The 16,656-nt window shown below is 46.4% G+C and overlaps 1 protein-coding gene across 3 annotated transcripts in view; it reads right to left on the reverse strand.

Moving 5' to 3' along the window:
- Window positions 1-279: 279 nt before the first annotated feature.
- Window positions 280-16,656, reverse strand: part of LOC139597437 (vascular endothelial growth factor receptor kdr-like) — a 128,843-nt gene continuing 112,466 nt past the window's right edge. For all 3 annotated transcript variants that reach the window (XM_071442790.1, XM_071442788.1, XM_071442789.1), the window contains 2 exons: window positions 14,730-14,824; window positions 280-5,549 (listed from right to left, as the gene is read on the reverse strand). In XM_071442790.1, coding sequence (XP_071298891.1) covers window positions 5,345-5,549; window positions 14,730-14,824 — 300 coding nt within the window. In that variant the 3' untranslated portion in view covers window positions 280-5,344. The remainder of the gene's footprint in view (window positions 5,550-14,729; window positions 14,825-16,656) is intronic.

A 16,656-nucleotide genomic window follows, 5' to 3' on the forward strand; every position in this document is an offset into this window, starting at 1 on the left:
CCAGACACAATGTCTGTTCTTGGCAGAGGCTGGTTTGCTGCATTTCTCCAGCAAATTGCCCATTTTTTTCAGAGATCTGTGAATCTTTCAAGCAAACGCAGTGGGCAGCTCCCTCTGAGCAGTGTGGCAGCCTCTGTCCTAACTTTGGAACCCCCTGTAGAAATTTGGATGAGATCTATGCCTTGCAAAAGTCTCTCAACACTGCTGCATTATTTATTTTTATTCTGCTTCAAGGACAAGGCTTTTCAAACCAAGAGATGACACAGAGGAGCCCTGGGCTGTATAAATATAGAATCTTTTTATTTTTTTGGTTAATAGATACAGTACAATTTTTGACTACATAAGAAAGCATTGTTTTCAGTGCATACATTCTTCAGGCAGACAGGAACATGGCAGACAAACACTCCTTGGTGCTTTGAACATGGCACTTGGTTTATTTCTGTAAGTCCCAAGTTCCTGGCTTTTCCCAGTTTTCCTTAGTTTATTTCTGTAGGTCCCAAGTTTCTGTTTTTTCCCAGTTTTCAGTGGCTGCTTTGACAACTCAAGGTCTAAGGAAAAATGAATTTAGTGCTACCAGGAGAACAGGACAGTGCTCAGTGCATCCCATATTGGTCTCCCTGTCACCCTTGTGGTCCCAGCTGACCCAGGCCAGCAGGTTTTCCTTTCTATGTTCACAAAAATGGCAATAACAATGTCAAACAAACCACCAGGGCTTGGGCTCAACACCCCCACAGTCCCCTGTACTGCCTGACTCCTGAGAGGCCCAAATCCCAAACTCCTCCCTGAATTTTATTGTGTAAGTTGGTACTGGTGCTGTGACTTTGGCAAAATTCTTTCTGTTCTTTTGTGGTGTAGTAAAAACCCAGGAAAATGGATCTCAGTGTTTGGCCATTACATTTCCAGGGAGGAAAAAAAAGAATTATTGCTGCCTTTTGTGTTTTTAATTCACTGTATGATAAGAAAAAGCCTCTAGGCTGATCTGTGAGTGTGATTCTGATCCTGAGCAATTCCTGTGTTCAGGGAAACCTGATAATGCTTATCTTGCTCTGTAGCTACTTGCTACAGGAACTGTTTGCAGCAGTTCCTGGTGTGTCCCCTTGGTGCTGCTGGGATTTAGGGATCCTGGAGCCCAGCCCCCATCCCCAGAGCTGGGAGAGGCCAGATGGAATCTGCAGAGTGAGGCAGGACACGAAGGATAAGGGAGGGGAACATCAGGAACCAGCCTGGCAGCTGAGATTCCTGCAGGGAGCACGAGAGCACACCCAGTGCCAGGAACACCTGGGTGCTCTGGGGGTCCTGGCATTGGCCCAGCAGGTGAGGGAGGAGGCTCAGTGCCACTGGGATGTCAGCAGGAGCCCTGAGTGTGCTCACCTGCAGCAACCAGGGGGTTTGTTTGACACCATTACTCAGACTTGGACTTTTATCTGATTCCCTTGACATCCCAAGCAGGTACTTGGGATACACCTTGCTGGGGATCCCCTTCTTGTGGGGATAACTTGGGAGAACCTTACAGAAACCTCATTGCTTGAGGAAAGGACTCTGGGAAAGATCACATTCACACAGTCACCAGCCTTCATTTTGCTCCAGACACCAATATTGAAAAATCAGTAGATTAAAAAGCTTCTCCTATTCAGGGAAGGACACAAAGAGACTTCCAGACAAACTAATACAAACTAGTTTTCCTTGGCTATATATAGAGGGTTTAATGTGAAAATCTCACTTTAGATTATCTAGTTCAGCCTCTGCAAGCACAGGATAAACAGCAGTGAAATGATCCTACACCTATCTTAGGGAAAAGGCAGAGCAAAGCAATCCAAAGGGACTGGGAGAGCAAATAACAAGAAACAGATGAAAAGTAGAGAGAAGAGGAGACAGGAGATTGTTCCAACCCCAGCCTGAACAAGAACATGCAGGTGAAGGCACTTGGACACCTGGTGGGAGGTGATTGTTGGAGAAGAGACAACAAAATTCCATGGAGAGCTCCGAGCTCCTTTGCCCGGGTTCTCTGGGCTTCCAGGAGCACAAAAGCAGGAGGAGTGAGCACCATCAAAGGAAACAAAGGGACATGTTAATACAGATCCCACTGAGCTCAGGTTAGAGAAAGCAGCTGGCAGACAGGAGTCGAGTAAGAATCCCTGAGAAGTCTGAAAAAATAATAAACATCACATCATTGAAACAATTTACCCCTTCTGATCCTCTAGCCAATCCACCAGCCTCCAATTAAAACCCAGGCAGTGGGAATCCCTCACCTTTAACACATGCTGCACATGGTGACACTTCCAGGAATGAGATAAACCTGCCAAATTCCTCCAGATTCCTGTTTCCTAACTGAAACTAAATAAATGGAGAAGAAGTGAGAGGCAGAGGCACTCCCAGCCAAGAGAGCTGCTGTGCCATGGCACTAATGGGGCACTGTAAACTGGAGCCTGGCCTGCAAGCATTAGTGAAATGTTTAGTACAATACTTAACTCTGTTACATCTGAGTAGTTCTTTCTTTTTGGACTAAAATGTTACAAATTTTACCATATAAATGAAATACTATATTTGTTGCTACAAGGTACACTATATACATCATTGGAAGAAGAGAACAATAATTAAATTAAGGGAGGCGAGAGAAGGACAAACAAAATATTAGTAAATAAAATAGAATATGTTCAATAATACTTTTCAGGCAATACTTTTGCTTGTTACATTTACTATAAGGAGGAAAGAAATCTTCCATGAAATAACATTGGAAACAGCTGCCCAAACATCAGTCAGTCCCTTCCATCGCTGATGTGCTCAGGACATTCTCAATTCTGCCACTGCAGAGGAGCCCTCAGTGGGGCTGTCAGTGCAAGCTGGGCTTTAACCAGCTGGAGCACTGGAGCTGTGCCCTGTGCCACCACCTCAGGTGGCACAGAAGGGCTGGTGGCTGTCACTGAGAAGGGTCCTGGCTCCCCAGTGTGCTCCTGTGCCTCTGCCCTTGGGGGAACCCTGCAGCTCATCCTGCACAGGGGGGACAGGGGAGGCCCCGTGCTCAGCTCCCCCAGCAGAGCTTCCCAGGTTCCTCAAAACACAGAGCACACCTGCAGGTTTGTTCCTACATTTCCCAGTTCCTCACTGAAGGTTTTTCAGCGCCGTTTTCTCACCCTCCAGCCCAAGGTGCAGTAACAAACATCTCCAGCTGAGGCCATCAACAGCAGAGCCACACACAGGCTGCACCTTCTCTTCCTTTGCCTCATCAGTCACTTATTTCCACAAGAACTGATGGATTGATCAGTCAGTTGATTGATCAGAGCTATAGATAGCTAACAGTGTTTGATGAAAATCCAATCCAGTGAGCTTCCTGGGGCTCATCAGAATCCTTTCCCAGTAGTTTCTTCTCTTCTCTGACCAGCTCTACTTAATACATAGGTACTAAAATACAAAGCAGTGCAAAATGACCATAAAGCAACTACAGCCCACACCTATCTAGCAGGTGCACTATGAGCAGGGGGCTCTGGAGGGACTGCAGGTGATTTATAAGGGACTCTGAAGTCAAGGAGAAGAAGCAGTGCAGTTCCCCAGAGCCCATCCTTCAGATGCTTGAGAGTTCACAGTTAACGTGGGGTGGGTTTGGAGATGTGTTTTCCCCTTTGATAATACCTGAGGCTTGTTTGTGATTCCTTCAGCACAGCCCACTGCAAGCACTCATCCAGAAAACTTCCTTGGCTGCTGCGAGGGCGTGCAGCTGTCTTTGCCAAGGTAACAGCATCATTTTGCAAGGCTTGGATTTCATCCCCCTCTAGTCTGAATCATGAAAAAAAAAATCTTTTTCCACTGAAGAAGTCAAATGGAGGGAGAAAAGGAAAGGGTTGTGCAGAGCTTGGAGGGGAAACTGCACAGGGAGCCATTTCCAGATCAGTTTGTAACTCAGGAGGTTACAGCCCTCGCTGTCAGTGAACATCTTACTCATCCTGGTTTTTTCTCCTTGCAACCTGGAGACCTTTCCTTCCTAAATTTTAAAGCCAACTCTGATTGTTACAGAGCACATGAAAGGCTAAGGATGATTTGCTGATTTATGAGGCTGCTGTGATGATGCACAGGGCACACAGGGCACCTGGGCACACTTGTAACAGTCCCTGCCACCCACAGCTCTGGGGCAGGGGCAAACCCACTGTCAGTGTCTCACAGGGGAGAATTTGTGATCCTTTCAGTCCTGCTGCAACAACAGCTTTGAATTACCCTGGACCCAGGAAGGGCTTTGCATTTGATACCAGTATTTACCTTGGCAAGACAAAGAGAATTGTGTGTCACATGGGCTTGCAGCTTAACAGGGAGAGTATCCCCAGGATCAAACCCTTGGGCACCCCCACAGAATCCAGAGGAAATGCTATTTTCTGTTTTGTGTGCTGTTTTAGTAAATAGCCTGTGTGCAGAAAGGAAACATAAAAATGCTGCTGCCCTGCTGGTGCCTCAAGGGTGTGTGTGAGTTTTTGTGTAACTCTTGTGCTGGTAATGAGAGTTTTCTGCACATTCACACAAAGGTGTGTGTAAGCTGGGAAGTTCTGTTTGAGTTGAGAAGGTTCTTGCTTAAGGCAGTGATTTTGCCTTGCAACCATTACAGAGCATCTCCAGCAAGGTTCCCTATTGCATGTCTGCAGAATAAACTGCTGTTGGAACAAGGGCAAAGCCCAGGGCCTCAGATTTAACCCCACTGTGTGCCCTGCTGCCCCCCAGAGCAGGCACACGAGCACTGCCAGCCTGCTCTGGGCCATGCCATCTTTAGGAGTGTGTCCTCTGGGCAGTGGAAATTACTAAATCCAAATTGCAACCAGAACAGCTTGGATTGCAAAATATTTCTATTATTTGGATTTCAGAAATATTTACAGGAGGTGAAATCCCAAGTTAGGAAGGGTGTTTGAGCTTTTCTCCAAGGCCAAAACATTCATGTGCTGCTGCTGCTGTTTTCAACAGATCCCTTCCAGCACTGGCCTAACCAATCCCTGCAGGATGTGTCAGGGCCAGCAGCTTGGATCTTGTGTTCCCAACCAGCTTGGCATGACCCTCATGGGGTGAAGTGGGGATGCAGGGACCTGGGCAGTGCCAAGGAACAGCCCCAGGCAGGGGGAGGAGTGGCAGCAGTTCAGGGCTCCAGCTCCCACCATGACCCTGACAGACAATGCCATTAATTCACTGCAGATCTTGCAACAGGCCTTTAAAGAGAAGAGAGAAGATGCTCTGAAATTGTTTCTAATCCCATCTGAGATGTGCCAGAAGAAACATGTGAAGCATGATCCCAGCAGAGTTCCCTCCTGTTTCACCCAGGCTCCCTGGGGCACAGCAGAGCCTGGCAGGGCTGAGCTCAGCCCCTGGGCCCTGCTTACACTGGGGGGGCTGAGTAGTGCATGACAGAGTTGTAGTCTGGGGGAGGGCTGTGGCACTCCAGGCTGGGATCCATGGGGAGCAGGACAGAGTCTTCCAGGGGGAACTCCATGGTGTCCTCTTCCACCTGCACTGCTGGCTGGTACTTGACAGTCTCGTGGTCAGCCAGGATGGATTCCTTGCTCCTGCTGACAGCTCTCCTCCTGTTGGGAGCAAACATGGGCATGTATCCAGCCTGACTCCATAACCAATGGTCAAAATGATTTCTTGAAGAAGTAAATATATAAATATATCCATTTACCTCTATGGCATTCTGTAAGACAATTTTGCTGACTGGATGAGGGAACTGAGGTATTTTAAATAATTCTGTGTTTTAAAAGTACATTTAGGAGTAATTCCAGCTCTGCTGCCCTGTCCTTTCAGCTCACCACATTTCAGTGCACCAGAGATCTCTTACTTGTAAAGGCACCTGTCCTGTACACACAGTAATATCCTCCCTCATCGTTCTGACACAGGTCAGTAAAAATTTGACTTTCTTGAAAGCAGAACTGAAGGCTATGACTTTTCTTGAAGCATAATAAGGGATGAAATACTGAATAATCTCTGGCAGACTCTAATTTAAACCAATCCTGAAAGCAGGAGCGTGTGTTGAACATACCCAGGCAGTGCAGGGCAAAATCCCATTTATATTCCCCAGCCCTTGAACATTCCTGACCCAGGGGCTGCTGAAGGGCAGTGCTTGCAGCATCCCAGCTGCTTTTGTTCCCTGTCTTCCCCTGCTGCAGGTGATGAAGGGTGGGACAGAGCAATTTCCATCACATGGAGCAGCCTCAGGGTTGGAAGCAGGAGAACCCTGAGATTTGTGTCACAAAGTGACCTCGAGGAACAGCAAGGGCTGTGGAGAACTCAGAAGGTTCTTTCTGTCACAGGCTGCCTTAAAAAGGATGTTCTGTCAGTCTTGGTTTGCACTTCCATGGTGCAAAACCAGGACACTGAGCAGCTCCTTGGAAGAGGCCTGGACAGCTGAGGGGTGCTCTAAAGGGTTCCAGTGTGAGAGTGGCCTCTGAGCTGCTGCACTTTGCTCAGGACCCTTTAACTGCAGCTCTGGGGAAGGAGCCTCAGCCACAGACTCATCACAGCACTGCTCAAGCCTCAGCTCAGAATGGCTTGAATGTGCCTGGGAGAATGAAAAATCAGGCAGTGCCCAAGCACTTTGTGTGTATGTGCTTCATATGTGTTTAAAGTAGTATCAAGTTACATTTTAATGACCCTAAACCAAATCCGAACAGTCAACAGTTCATCAAATAATTGTAGAATTCATTACACTCATTTTATTGGCACTTGTGCAGTGCTTGCAGTCCCCAGCAGCTGCTCATTTTCTCACTGGGGTGCTTTAGGAAGAAAGCAGAGCCAGTTCCTGCTCCAGGAACCAAACCAAAGCCAGGAGCCAGACACAGCAACTGCAGGGAGGGCAGCAAAGCCATGAATAGGAAAACAGCAGATCCAGGACAGGAACTGTGTGTATGTGATGTTTTTTGGGTGGTACAGCAGACAGAGCAGGCTGAATGGCCACACAGAGCTCCTTTCAGCTGGAAAGGGTAAATCTGCCCTGCTGGGTTCTGCTGCTGGGACTTTACAAGTTGTGTTCTCTCTGAATCTGGAACCTGTCAAAAGTTTCAGGTTTCCCACAAGCTGCAGATATTTCCACTGGCTGACAGAACCAGTGTCACTATATTAAAAAAATAATTACAATTTTTGCTGGTTCTGGAAAGATCCCAGGTGTTCAGAGCACTGGCTGGAGCAGAGCAGTGGTTCCTGCTCTATGCACAGGCACAGGAGCAGCCTGCAGGCCCCATCTGTGAATTACCTACAGAATGGGTGCTCATGTTCTGTACATCACCCATGAAGCTCTTGTGCAGCCAGATTCAGTCACAGCACACAGCTGAGCTCTGCTCAGCTGCAGTGGGACATGGGCTGGTTAATTTAGGCTCTGATTTTAGTGTTCTGGTCTGGCTTTCCATGGCAGCTTTGCATCTCCAGCTTTGGGGAGTGAACCTGAGCTGTAGGAGCCAGCCCACCACGTCCTGCATGCCTAGGATGAGCCTGGCTTCCAGGACTGCTGCAGTTTATAGAACAGAGCTGCTGCTTCTGTGCTTTCAGACCTGCACAAGGCATTGCAACCAAACCTGTGGAGTGGCAGAGCAGAAATTCTAAAATAAACAGTAACCCTGAGAACTTCAACAAAAAATGTAGCACCCTCTGCTTTCACAACTTTTGCCTCATTGTCCTGAGAGAAACAGGAGTGGAAACTCCTTTTGTATCCTACAGATTTGGCAGCTGTCCATTGTCCACACACACAGTTTGTCTGCAGATAAACTTCCCTGACCTGAGCCATGCAAGCACAGCTTTGTTTATTTTTGGGATTCTCCTTTTGTTACTCAGCTCCATTGGCTCGTGTCAGACAATTCCATGGATGCTCTGGCTTCCAATTTGCCAGGTATTGAAGTTGTCACTGGAGACAGGGAGAAGCTTGAGAGCATCAGTTTAATTTGGAAGCTTGAGAGGGATAATTGTAAATGATTAGCTTTAAGGCACTTACAGTGTGGGGATGCTGTAAGGGCTTTAAAACTAATAATTTAAAACTACCCCTCATAAGTCTTACTATAAAACATTTTTCATAGTTCTATTTCTCTAAAGTATCTAGTCTTAGTTACAAAACCATCCTTTAAAACTTATTTCTAATTCTATTTCTCAACAATGTCTATCCTATTCCATAACATTTCTAAGTCAGCATTTCTTATCTCAAAGTTTACATACAAATACATGTTACATAAACCTTCTGTCAAACTTTAAAAATTCTTTACAAATTCATTTCCCTCACATATCACTTTAATTTGGCCCCCAACTTGCATCTCTCTGAGTTATTAGGGTTAAAGGGGAATTTTCAGCCCCCTGTAGACTCCCAGCAAATTTTCCTGTTGGATTCCTGCCCCTGTGGGTCAGGAGTTTGGATATCTGGGAATGAATAACTCTGCCTGGAGCTGAGATCAGGCTGGGCTTTGGAGGACTCCTGAATGTCCTCCCTGCTCCAGAGACAGAGCTGCTGGGCTGGGTCAGAAGGAAGTTGTGTCACTTGCTATCTCATGGCACACCAAAATGCAATTCACTTCCAATACTATTCCTTTCATCCCAATGCATTTCCTAATTAAAGCTCTCTGTGGGGCTTTGCATCTTCCCCTTTCATGCTGCTGTCACAGCCAGAGCCTGCTGTGCATGTACAGATGCTGCTGCTGGGGATGAGGCTGCTCATCCCTTTCCATCTGTCCTTGGCAGCTCAGGACCTGCCCCAGCCCTGCCTGGCTGTGCTCAGGGCCTGGGGCTCCAGGGTCCCCAAAAGTCCCTTCCTGGCCTGGCCCCTTGGCAGGTGAGAGGGAATGAGGGATGTGGGACTCCAGGGGCTCTCCAAAATGCAGTTTATTGTATCTGAGAGCTTACAGCATCCAGGGTGGTGGGTGACAGAGCTGTGCCTACAGCTGTCAGCTCCAGCTGCAGGCAGGCCTGGACACCCTTTGGTTTAGGTTCCAATGCATTTTATACTTTTCTTTGCTGAGCATCTTCATACAGTAGAACCCACCTATACCTTAACTATTATCTACAGCCTATCATAACTACTGTAATTACCATATTCATGTTACTGTTCTCCAATCACTACAAGTCAATACATTACAGTTTAAGCTAGAAGTTGTTTTACAATTTTCCTGCAGTGGAAGATTCTGAGACCTTTTTTCTACTTGCCACATAAGCAGGCTTGTTTGCCTGTGCTCTCTTTCTGCTTGGTAAAAACATCTTCTTGTTTGGGGTGGGTTTATCCTTTGCTCTAAGTCATAAAAACCCCTTCTAACCAACACACCCTTTGCTCCTTGGTTATCCAGTGACACTGGCTCAGCAATTCTTTTCTTCTATATCAAAACTTGCTTCCATCTCTATTCCTTCATCAGACTCTACATTTTAAAATCTTTCTGGTAAGCCCACACATATCTGTGAGACTTTCCTGTCAAACTTTCATCCTTCCCAACAGGCAGGGACCTTCTCCCTGAGCCCCCAGCAAGCAGCCTCTGACTGGAGGGGCTGGATTGGGCAATCACACAACTGTGCAGCTCCAGAGGTCACTGATGGATAGGTAATAAACTGATTTTATTAAAAGCTGGCCAGTCCTTGGCTCAGGGCCTCTCCTGGGCTGGCACTGCCCCCCAGGTGTCTCCTCACTACTCTGCTCTGCCTGACCCTGCAGTGCTGTGGGAGCCTGTCACAGATTTGTTTCTGAAAAATCTTTTCTTTAGGATTTTTCCTCCTGAGAAGCTGAGAGGCCTCAGGAACAAAATGTAACCAATGGTTATCTGCTGCTGTGGAATGCAACAGGTGCATCTGGGATTGGGCTCATGTGGTTGTTTCTAATTAATGGCCAATCACAGTCAGCTGGCTCAGACTCTGTCCCAGTCACAAGCCTTTGTTATTCATTCTTTCTTTTTCTATTCTTAGCCAGCCTTCTGATGAAATCCTTTCTTCTATTCTTTTAGTATAGTTTTACTATAATATCTATCATAAAATAATAAATCAGCCTTGTGAACCATGGAGTCAGATCCTCATCTCTTCCCTCATGCTCAGACCCCTGTGAACACGGTCACAGGAGCCCAGCAGAGGTAATGGATAAATCAGTTTGGATCAATCTGCTCAGGGCTGGAGCTGCCCCAGCCCAGGCTCCCCTCAGTGTCCCCAGCATGGCCAGCACTGGGGATCAGTGGGAACACCACAACTTTCAGCTGGGGTTCAGCTGCCCACTGACCCAAACCTGTCACAAATTGCTGTGACCACCCTCAGAACTCACCTTCCATGCACAAGGTGTCCTGCTTGGGGACACAGCCTGAATATTAATTAATCCTCCACAAACTTTTTAGTTTTCTGAAGGAACCAAAGTTGTTTAGAAGATAGCACAGAGAATAATCCTGCAGTAGCTTGAAGGACTGGGTGACCTGCTGAGGCTTTTCCTTCCTACTGTACAAAACCAGAGATTTTGGAGATAGAAAAATACAGAAACCATCAAAGAGCTGGGAAACCATTAGTGGAGCTGTTTATTTCATGTGAGAGGGAGGCAGTTTCTGTTGATCTACATTTTGGGGTCAATGACTTGAAGGGGACTGTGGAGAAAGAAGGATGGCTGCAGGAAAATCACCCTGGCCAGGGAGGGATTCCTGCCCAAGTGCAGCAGCTCCTCCTGCTCTGCCATAAAAACCCCAAGTATTTTGCTCTCAGTAGGAAAAACCAGTGGACTTTTCTGTCCATGTAGGAAACCTGGCCATGTTCAGAGGCTGTGTTTAGGGAAAGATGAGAAATTGGGCTGATTGCTGCCAAGTAGAGCAGTTTGTCTCATGACTACCTCTCCTAATAACATGTAGGAGCTTCAGGGCTTTGTAGGAGCCTTCAAAGGTGTTTAATAAAGCTCAGAGGTTTTTTTTAAATTTTAATTTTTCAGCAAATAAAGAAATAAAAGGATTATTTTTTCCTTCTGGTAGCTATGACTGATTCACAGTTTGCTTTAATACATTTTCAGCCAAGTGCTGTGCAGGAGGAATTTCATCCTGGGTTTCCCTCTGGGGCACCAGTGCATCAGCATTCTGCTGCCAGGAGAACTGGAGGAGTTGGGCTCAGGAATTCATTGTTTGGGAGCACTTTCAAACACAAAGTGCAGGTCACAAAGTCTTCCCAGGCCAAATCCACCCTCGTGTCCCCTCACACGTGTGGCCAGGCTGCTCAGCTGTCCCTGTCCAGAAGCAGTGGGATGGAAAACCCTGCAGTCAAATCCACAGCCTCTCACAATTCCCCTTCCACTCCTTGCTACTGTAAGCACAGGAATGATCCTCACAAAAAGTGTTTTACATAACTCCTGAGTAGCTACTCATTCCAGGTTCTAGTTTGGAGACCTCAGGTCAGGTAACAGTGCAAGGTGCTGCATGGCACAACAAGAAATGTATTTATTATTTCTGAGCTCCATTCTGCCCTGGAGCAAACATGTTTCCATGCCTTGTTTCTGTGAGAAGGTGGGAAAAGATTCCAGCCCAATCCTGGCTGTATTTTCATTGTGTTCTGTGTGTTTGGACATGAATATCTGCTGTTGCTGAGCAAAATCCCTCATTTCAGTGTTGCTGCCTTGCCTTAGGCCCAGCTTGTTTTGGCAAAGGCAGATCTGGGATGTGGGTGCAGCATCCAGGGCCCAGAGAGGATCAGCTGAGCCTCAGCTGAGCTCGTGGGCCTGGGCCAGAACCAGAGCAGGGATTCTGAGCAGCACAGGATGCTGGGTCTGGGGGAGAAGGGGAAGAGCTGGGGGAGGACAACTGAGCAGATACCAAACCTTTTGTCATCTTCAACAAGAACTTGATTATAGAGTCTCTGGAGGGTTTTAAAGCAGTGCTTGGCAGTAGCCTGATAATATTATGAGCTGGAAGCTGACACCAGAGTCAGCCCATCATTAAATCCCCTGTGCTCCCTGTGCTTCCCTGAATGCTGATTCCAGGGTTGTTATCCCAGCCAATCTTTCCATCTCTCACTGCAGCTACTGCTGTGACTTTCTATTTCAGCAGCATAAAACACTCAGAACTTTCCTGCTCTATTTTAGCAGTAGGAAAAGCTCAGACTTGCTTAGTCCAGCCTAACAGTGAGCCCAGGCCCAGAGTATCAGATTCATCCTCACTAAACTCTTGACACTGACACTCCATGGTGTGTGCTGTTGGCAAATTTTAAACTCAACAGAGGAATGAATGCAGAATAAATAAACAGTGAGATTTTGGCAAAAATAATAAATGCAGCCACCCTGGTTTAGAAAACATGCTAAGCCTTTGAACAGTTTTGTTTTAGAAAAGAGAGACTTTGAAAAGGATCCAGGGTAAATGTTTTTGATAGAGAGAGATACACCATTAACAAGGGTGACTTTATCTCCCCTGTTAAACCCACACTCCCTTCTGACCTCTCTAGATTGTTCCACAGGCTTTGAGCCTTGTTTGGCCACTTGTCAGTGCAGGAGCACCCAGGGGTGTCCTGTCCTCAAACCAGAGGGCTTTGGGCTGCTCTGCACTGTTGGAGCTGCTCTTTGTGCCAAGGAGGGTCTGCAAGATTCAAAATAAAAATAAAAATAAAAATAAAAAAAGGCAGCTGACAGAAAAGCTTTCTCAGCTGGAGCTCAGACTCTCAGGAAAGGATGTGGCAGGGAGAGGAGAGGATGTGGCAGCAGGAGAACAGCCCAGCTTCTTGCAGGCTCTGCTGGGATGGTCTGCAGGGTCTGCTGGCACAGGAGGGCTCAGGAAGCTCGTGCTGGGTGGGATCCCCATGGCAGGGTTGAGTGAGGTGGGAGAGCCCAGGTGCTGGGGCCAGGCAGGGATGCACTGCCCCCACAGAGCCTCCCCTCCACTCCCAGGGGCCCTGCTGGCAGCTCAGAAGGGTTTCCTGGGAATCCCTAAAGAACAGGCTCTCAGGGGGTTTTTGTGCTTCCACATCTGGCTGGGTGCTGACTGCTCAGCTTTGAAGGAGAAAGCCTGGAAAGGGCAGAGGGGGAACCTTCCTCTGCCAACTCCTTATCCAAACAGGAGAAATGCAACGGGGAAAAGCTGCCAGGGGTGGGTGACAGAAACCCTCAGAGGGATAAATGCCACCAGGGAGGCTGCTGGATTTGTGTCACTGTGACATCATGCAGGAAAGAGGTGAATCAGCCCAGGTGAAGCATCACAGGAATGCAGCTCCTGCCATTTCAGCTCCTGGTTTTGAGCTGCTGCCATTTGGTCTCCATAGCAATGGATTGTGCTGGCAGGAATGCTCTGGGTGTGTGCAGGGGATAAAAACATGGAAATGGATCAGGATCTCTGCTAATCCCACCAGGTCCAGCCCTGGGACCTGCTACAGGGAAAATACTGCTGGGCAAACACATTCCTGAGGCCACACTGCCATCCAGCACAATCCACAGCATCCTAATGCTCCTGTTGGTGCTGTCCACCTTCTCCCTTTTCCTCCTCTCCTTCTCCCTTTTCCTCCTCTCCTTCTCCCTTTTCCTTCCTTTCTTCTCCCTTTTCCTTCTCTCTCTCCCTTTTCCTTCTCCCTTTTCCTCTCCTTCTCCCTTTTCCTCCTCTCCTTCTCCCTTTTCCTCCTCTCCTGCCCTCAAAGATCAGGGCATTGATGCTTCTAAAGCATCAGAAGCCAAGGCAAGCCCTTTCCATCTGCTTTTCCCTCTGAGTGAGAGTCACCTCCTCCAGAACTGCCACACCCTGGCCATGCCCTCTCCTGGCAACTCTCCCAGAATATCCAGAAGTGCACCAGGGCTTCTTCTCATCCCTCACTTCTCTTTGGTGCAGAAAAGGGCTGACTTGGTGTAGAACAAGCAAGGATAGTTTATCTGCTCTGCTGGGAATGCTCATGGAGTTCCTCAGAACACAGAAAACTCATACAAATCTCAGTATATTTTAGAGAAGACTCTAGGCAAGTAGTAATTAGCTTAATTAACTGAATAGACAAGGAATTCATTGCTACATAATAATATCTCTTTTTAGTATTTTCAGCAGCTATTCTTTGAAATTCCACATGTTGACATTTGAATCAGTGAAATGGGAAACTGTTGTTAGGAAGGTGGAGAAGTTTTTCACTACTGGGTCACTTCTGCCTGTGTGCTTGTTACTGAAATACAAAGAACTGTGAGCAAAAAGCTAAAAATCTGCTTTTAATCTTCTGTATTGTATTATGAGTGGATAAACAAACAGCAAACTCTGTCCCAGCCTCTGTTTGTAAACCAGGTGTGAGCAACACCACCCAGGGGTTACAGAGGTGGTGGGGTTTAGGGAATTCTCAGAGTGATGATGAAGCAAGTGCAGCAGTCAGGGCTCTGTAAAGGACTGCTCTTTGCTATGAACAAGCATTTTAAGTTTACTCACATCCCATGAGCTGCAAAGATGCCACTCCTTCTGTCTGGCTTCAATTTACACACTGCTATAATTACAAATGTCAGCTTTTGCATTATTGAATCAAGTTCTTCAAGCTCTGCTCCATCACTAGGAGAGAACCCTGGGGAGGCAGTGAACAAACTGAAGTGAACAAACAGCTAAATTTCACTTCTGTATTCTCATTTTTTCCACCTATCATCTCCCATTTGCAGAATCTGCTGCCCCTTGATCTTAAAACACATCACCAAGGTTTTCTGGTTATGGGGTTGAAATTCAGAGTTCATCTCCTCTTAGCTTGCCTGGATATGCAGAGGTTTCCTTTTGGCAGCAGAAAACAAACTGCACATTTCAAAAGCATTTCTCTGAAAGGAAGAACTGTCTGAAAAAGAAATCCCCCAGAGTACTCACGCCAGAGCCATGATCCCATAGGGCCAGGAGCGGATTTCCAACCTCTTGGGGCTTTTTATCTCCTCTGAGGTCAGCACCATCCCACTGTCAGACTCCTGAGGAGCAAAAGGAAGGGAACATCAGGGACATCTGAACCTGGGACTGCTGCAGGAGCCACAATCCTTCAGGATATTCTTTTATCAAGGCCTGTGTTATCAGGTTTTATCCAAGTGTTCCTGATAATGCTGCTCTGGAGCCTGGGAATGTTTCACTTGTTTTTATGACATTAAAGGTTTTGATCTGCATTTCCAAAGAGCACCCTTAAAATGAACATATCAAAAAATAATTTGACATTTTCAAATTTGAAACTGATATTAAGCATGACATATGGGCACCATGTATGTAGGATAGCTGAGATATGAATAGACTGAGATTCATAAAGAATCTATCCAATAATTCTGGCTGAGCTTCTCCAAGGAAAAGCTCCTTAAATACCCACTGGAAATACACAATTAGAAACACTGGGATTTGAAGGAAGTGGAAGTTCAGCAGCATTTTGTAAATGCAATTGCTTTGTAAAGATGGATGGCCCTGGCCTTTATGGATTTTTTTATGAGCTGTCCAACAAAACTGTCTTGATTCAAGTTGGGGTTGTGCTTCTGCTGCACCTAAAGCTGAGTCTTGAGGCTGCAGTTAAACTTTGTGCTAAGTTTATGCAAGTAGACAGACATCACAGTCCTCATTTTCAGTTATTTAATAACATTAAATGCTCTGGGTGTTTCTTTGCCTTTGAAATATTTTGTGATGCTGGGTAGTTGCACATCTGTGCATTTGTCAGAACCAAGATAGCAAAAGCTCTCAACATAGAAGAGAAACTCTCAGTCTGATTTTGCCAACCAAACTGATCAAGATATAAAAAATAATCTCATCAAACCATAAATAACAAGAAAAAGCATTTTTATACATGCTCTGGTCATCTACCAGTTGTTATTAAGATCAGTTTATAAGTGAGTTTATGAAGTATAAAGTGAAAGCCTGAATTAATGTCAACCCCCCAGTAAAACCCAGCTTGTCTCTGGGTTTTGTCTCGACTGTTTCCCCTCCAAACAGGGAACAGTCTAGGAACAGTTCATCTGGGGGCTGCTCTGCATTTTGCTTACACCTCTCTGCTAAAAGAATCTCCAGAGATTGCAGATAACTGCACAATGGCAGGAAGGTGTGCTGGAGCACTTGGAGAGCTCAGGCAGCTCTTTGAAATAATGACCTAATGACAATTCAGGGTTGATAATGAGGAAAACTTCAATAACCAAAGTACACTTGCACTGTCCAAAAGCAGATCACACACTGATTTAGATTTAAAAGACCCTTGTTGTAACATCACATTTATTTCTGATCTCTTGATGTATTATCACCCTTTTTGGAAACTTTTCACCCTCATGTAAAGGTTTATTAGAAAATGAGCAGGGAGCTCTTAGGCAGGTAAAGCTCCTGCTGGCAGCAATAATCTCTTGAGACTGCATTGATCTAGCAAATGTCTTTGTGTGATTCACAGGGACAGATTTTATCCTGCAAGAGGGAAGATGCAGGAGCCAGGGAAATTTCTAAGCCTGCTAATCCCTGAGATGCATTGATAAAGAGGCAGAAATTCCATCTGGGAAAATACAAGGCAGTAATGGGCCTCAGTTTGTGCTCAGCAGAGGACAAATGACAAAGAGGCTGTGTTGGGCAAGGACATGAAATATTTCCAGGACAAGCTGGAGCTGCAGACTTGAGCCTTCCCAAGGGAGCTGCTCTGAGGAATGGCTCTGTCCAAGAGGGACCCTCAGCTGAGCTTTCCTTTGCTGCTCCTCCTGTGCCAGGAGGATTCCTGAGGGATCCAGGCTTTCTCCCTAAACTCTGATCCCCCTGGAGCATCTGTGCATTGCAGAAATGTCCCTGTCCTTCTTAG

This window comes from Agelaius tricolor, unplaced genomic scaffold, assembly GCF_023055355.1.
Source record: "Agelaius tricolor isolate 1412-34295 unplaced genomic scaffold, bAgeTri1.0.p SCAF_17, whole genome shotgun sequence".
NCBI lineage: Eukaryota > Metazoa > Chordata > Aves > Passeriformes > Icteridae > Agelaius > Agelaius tricolor.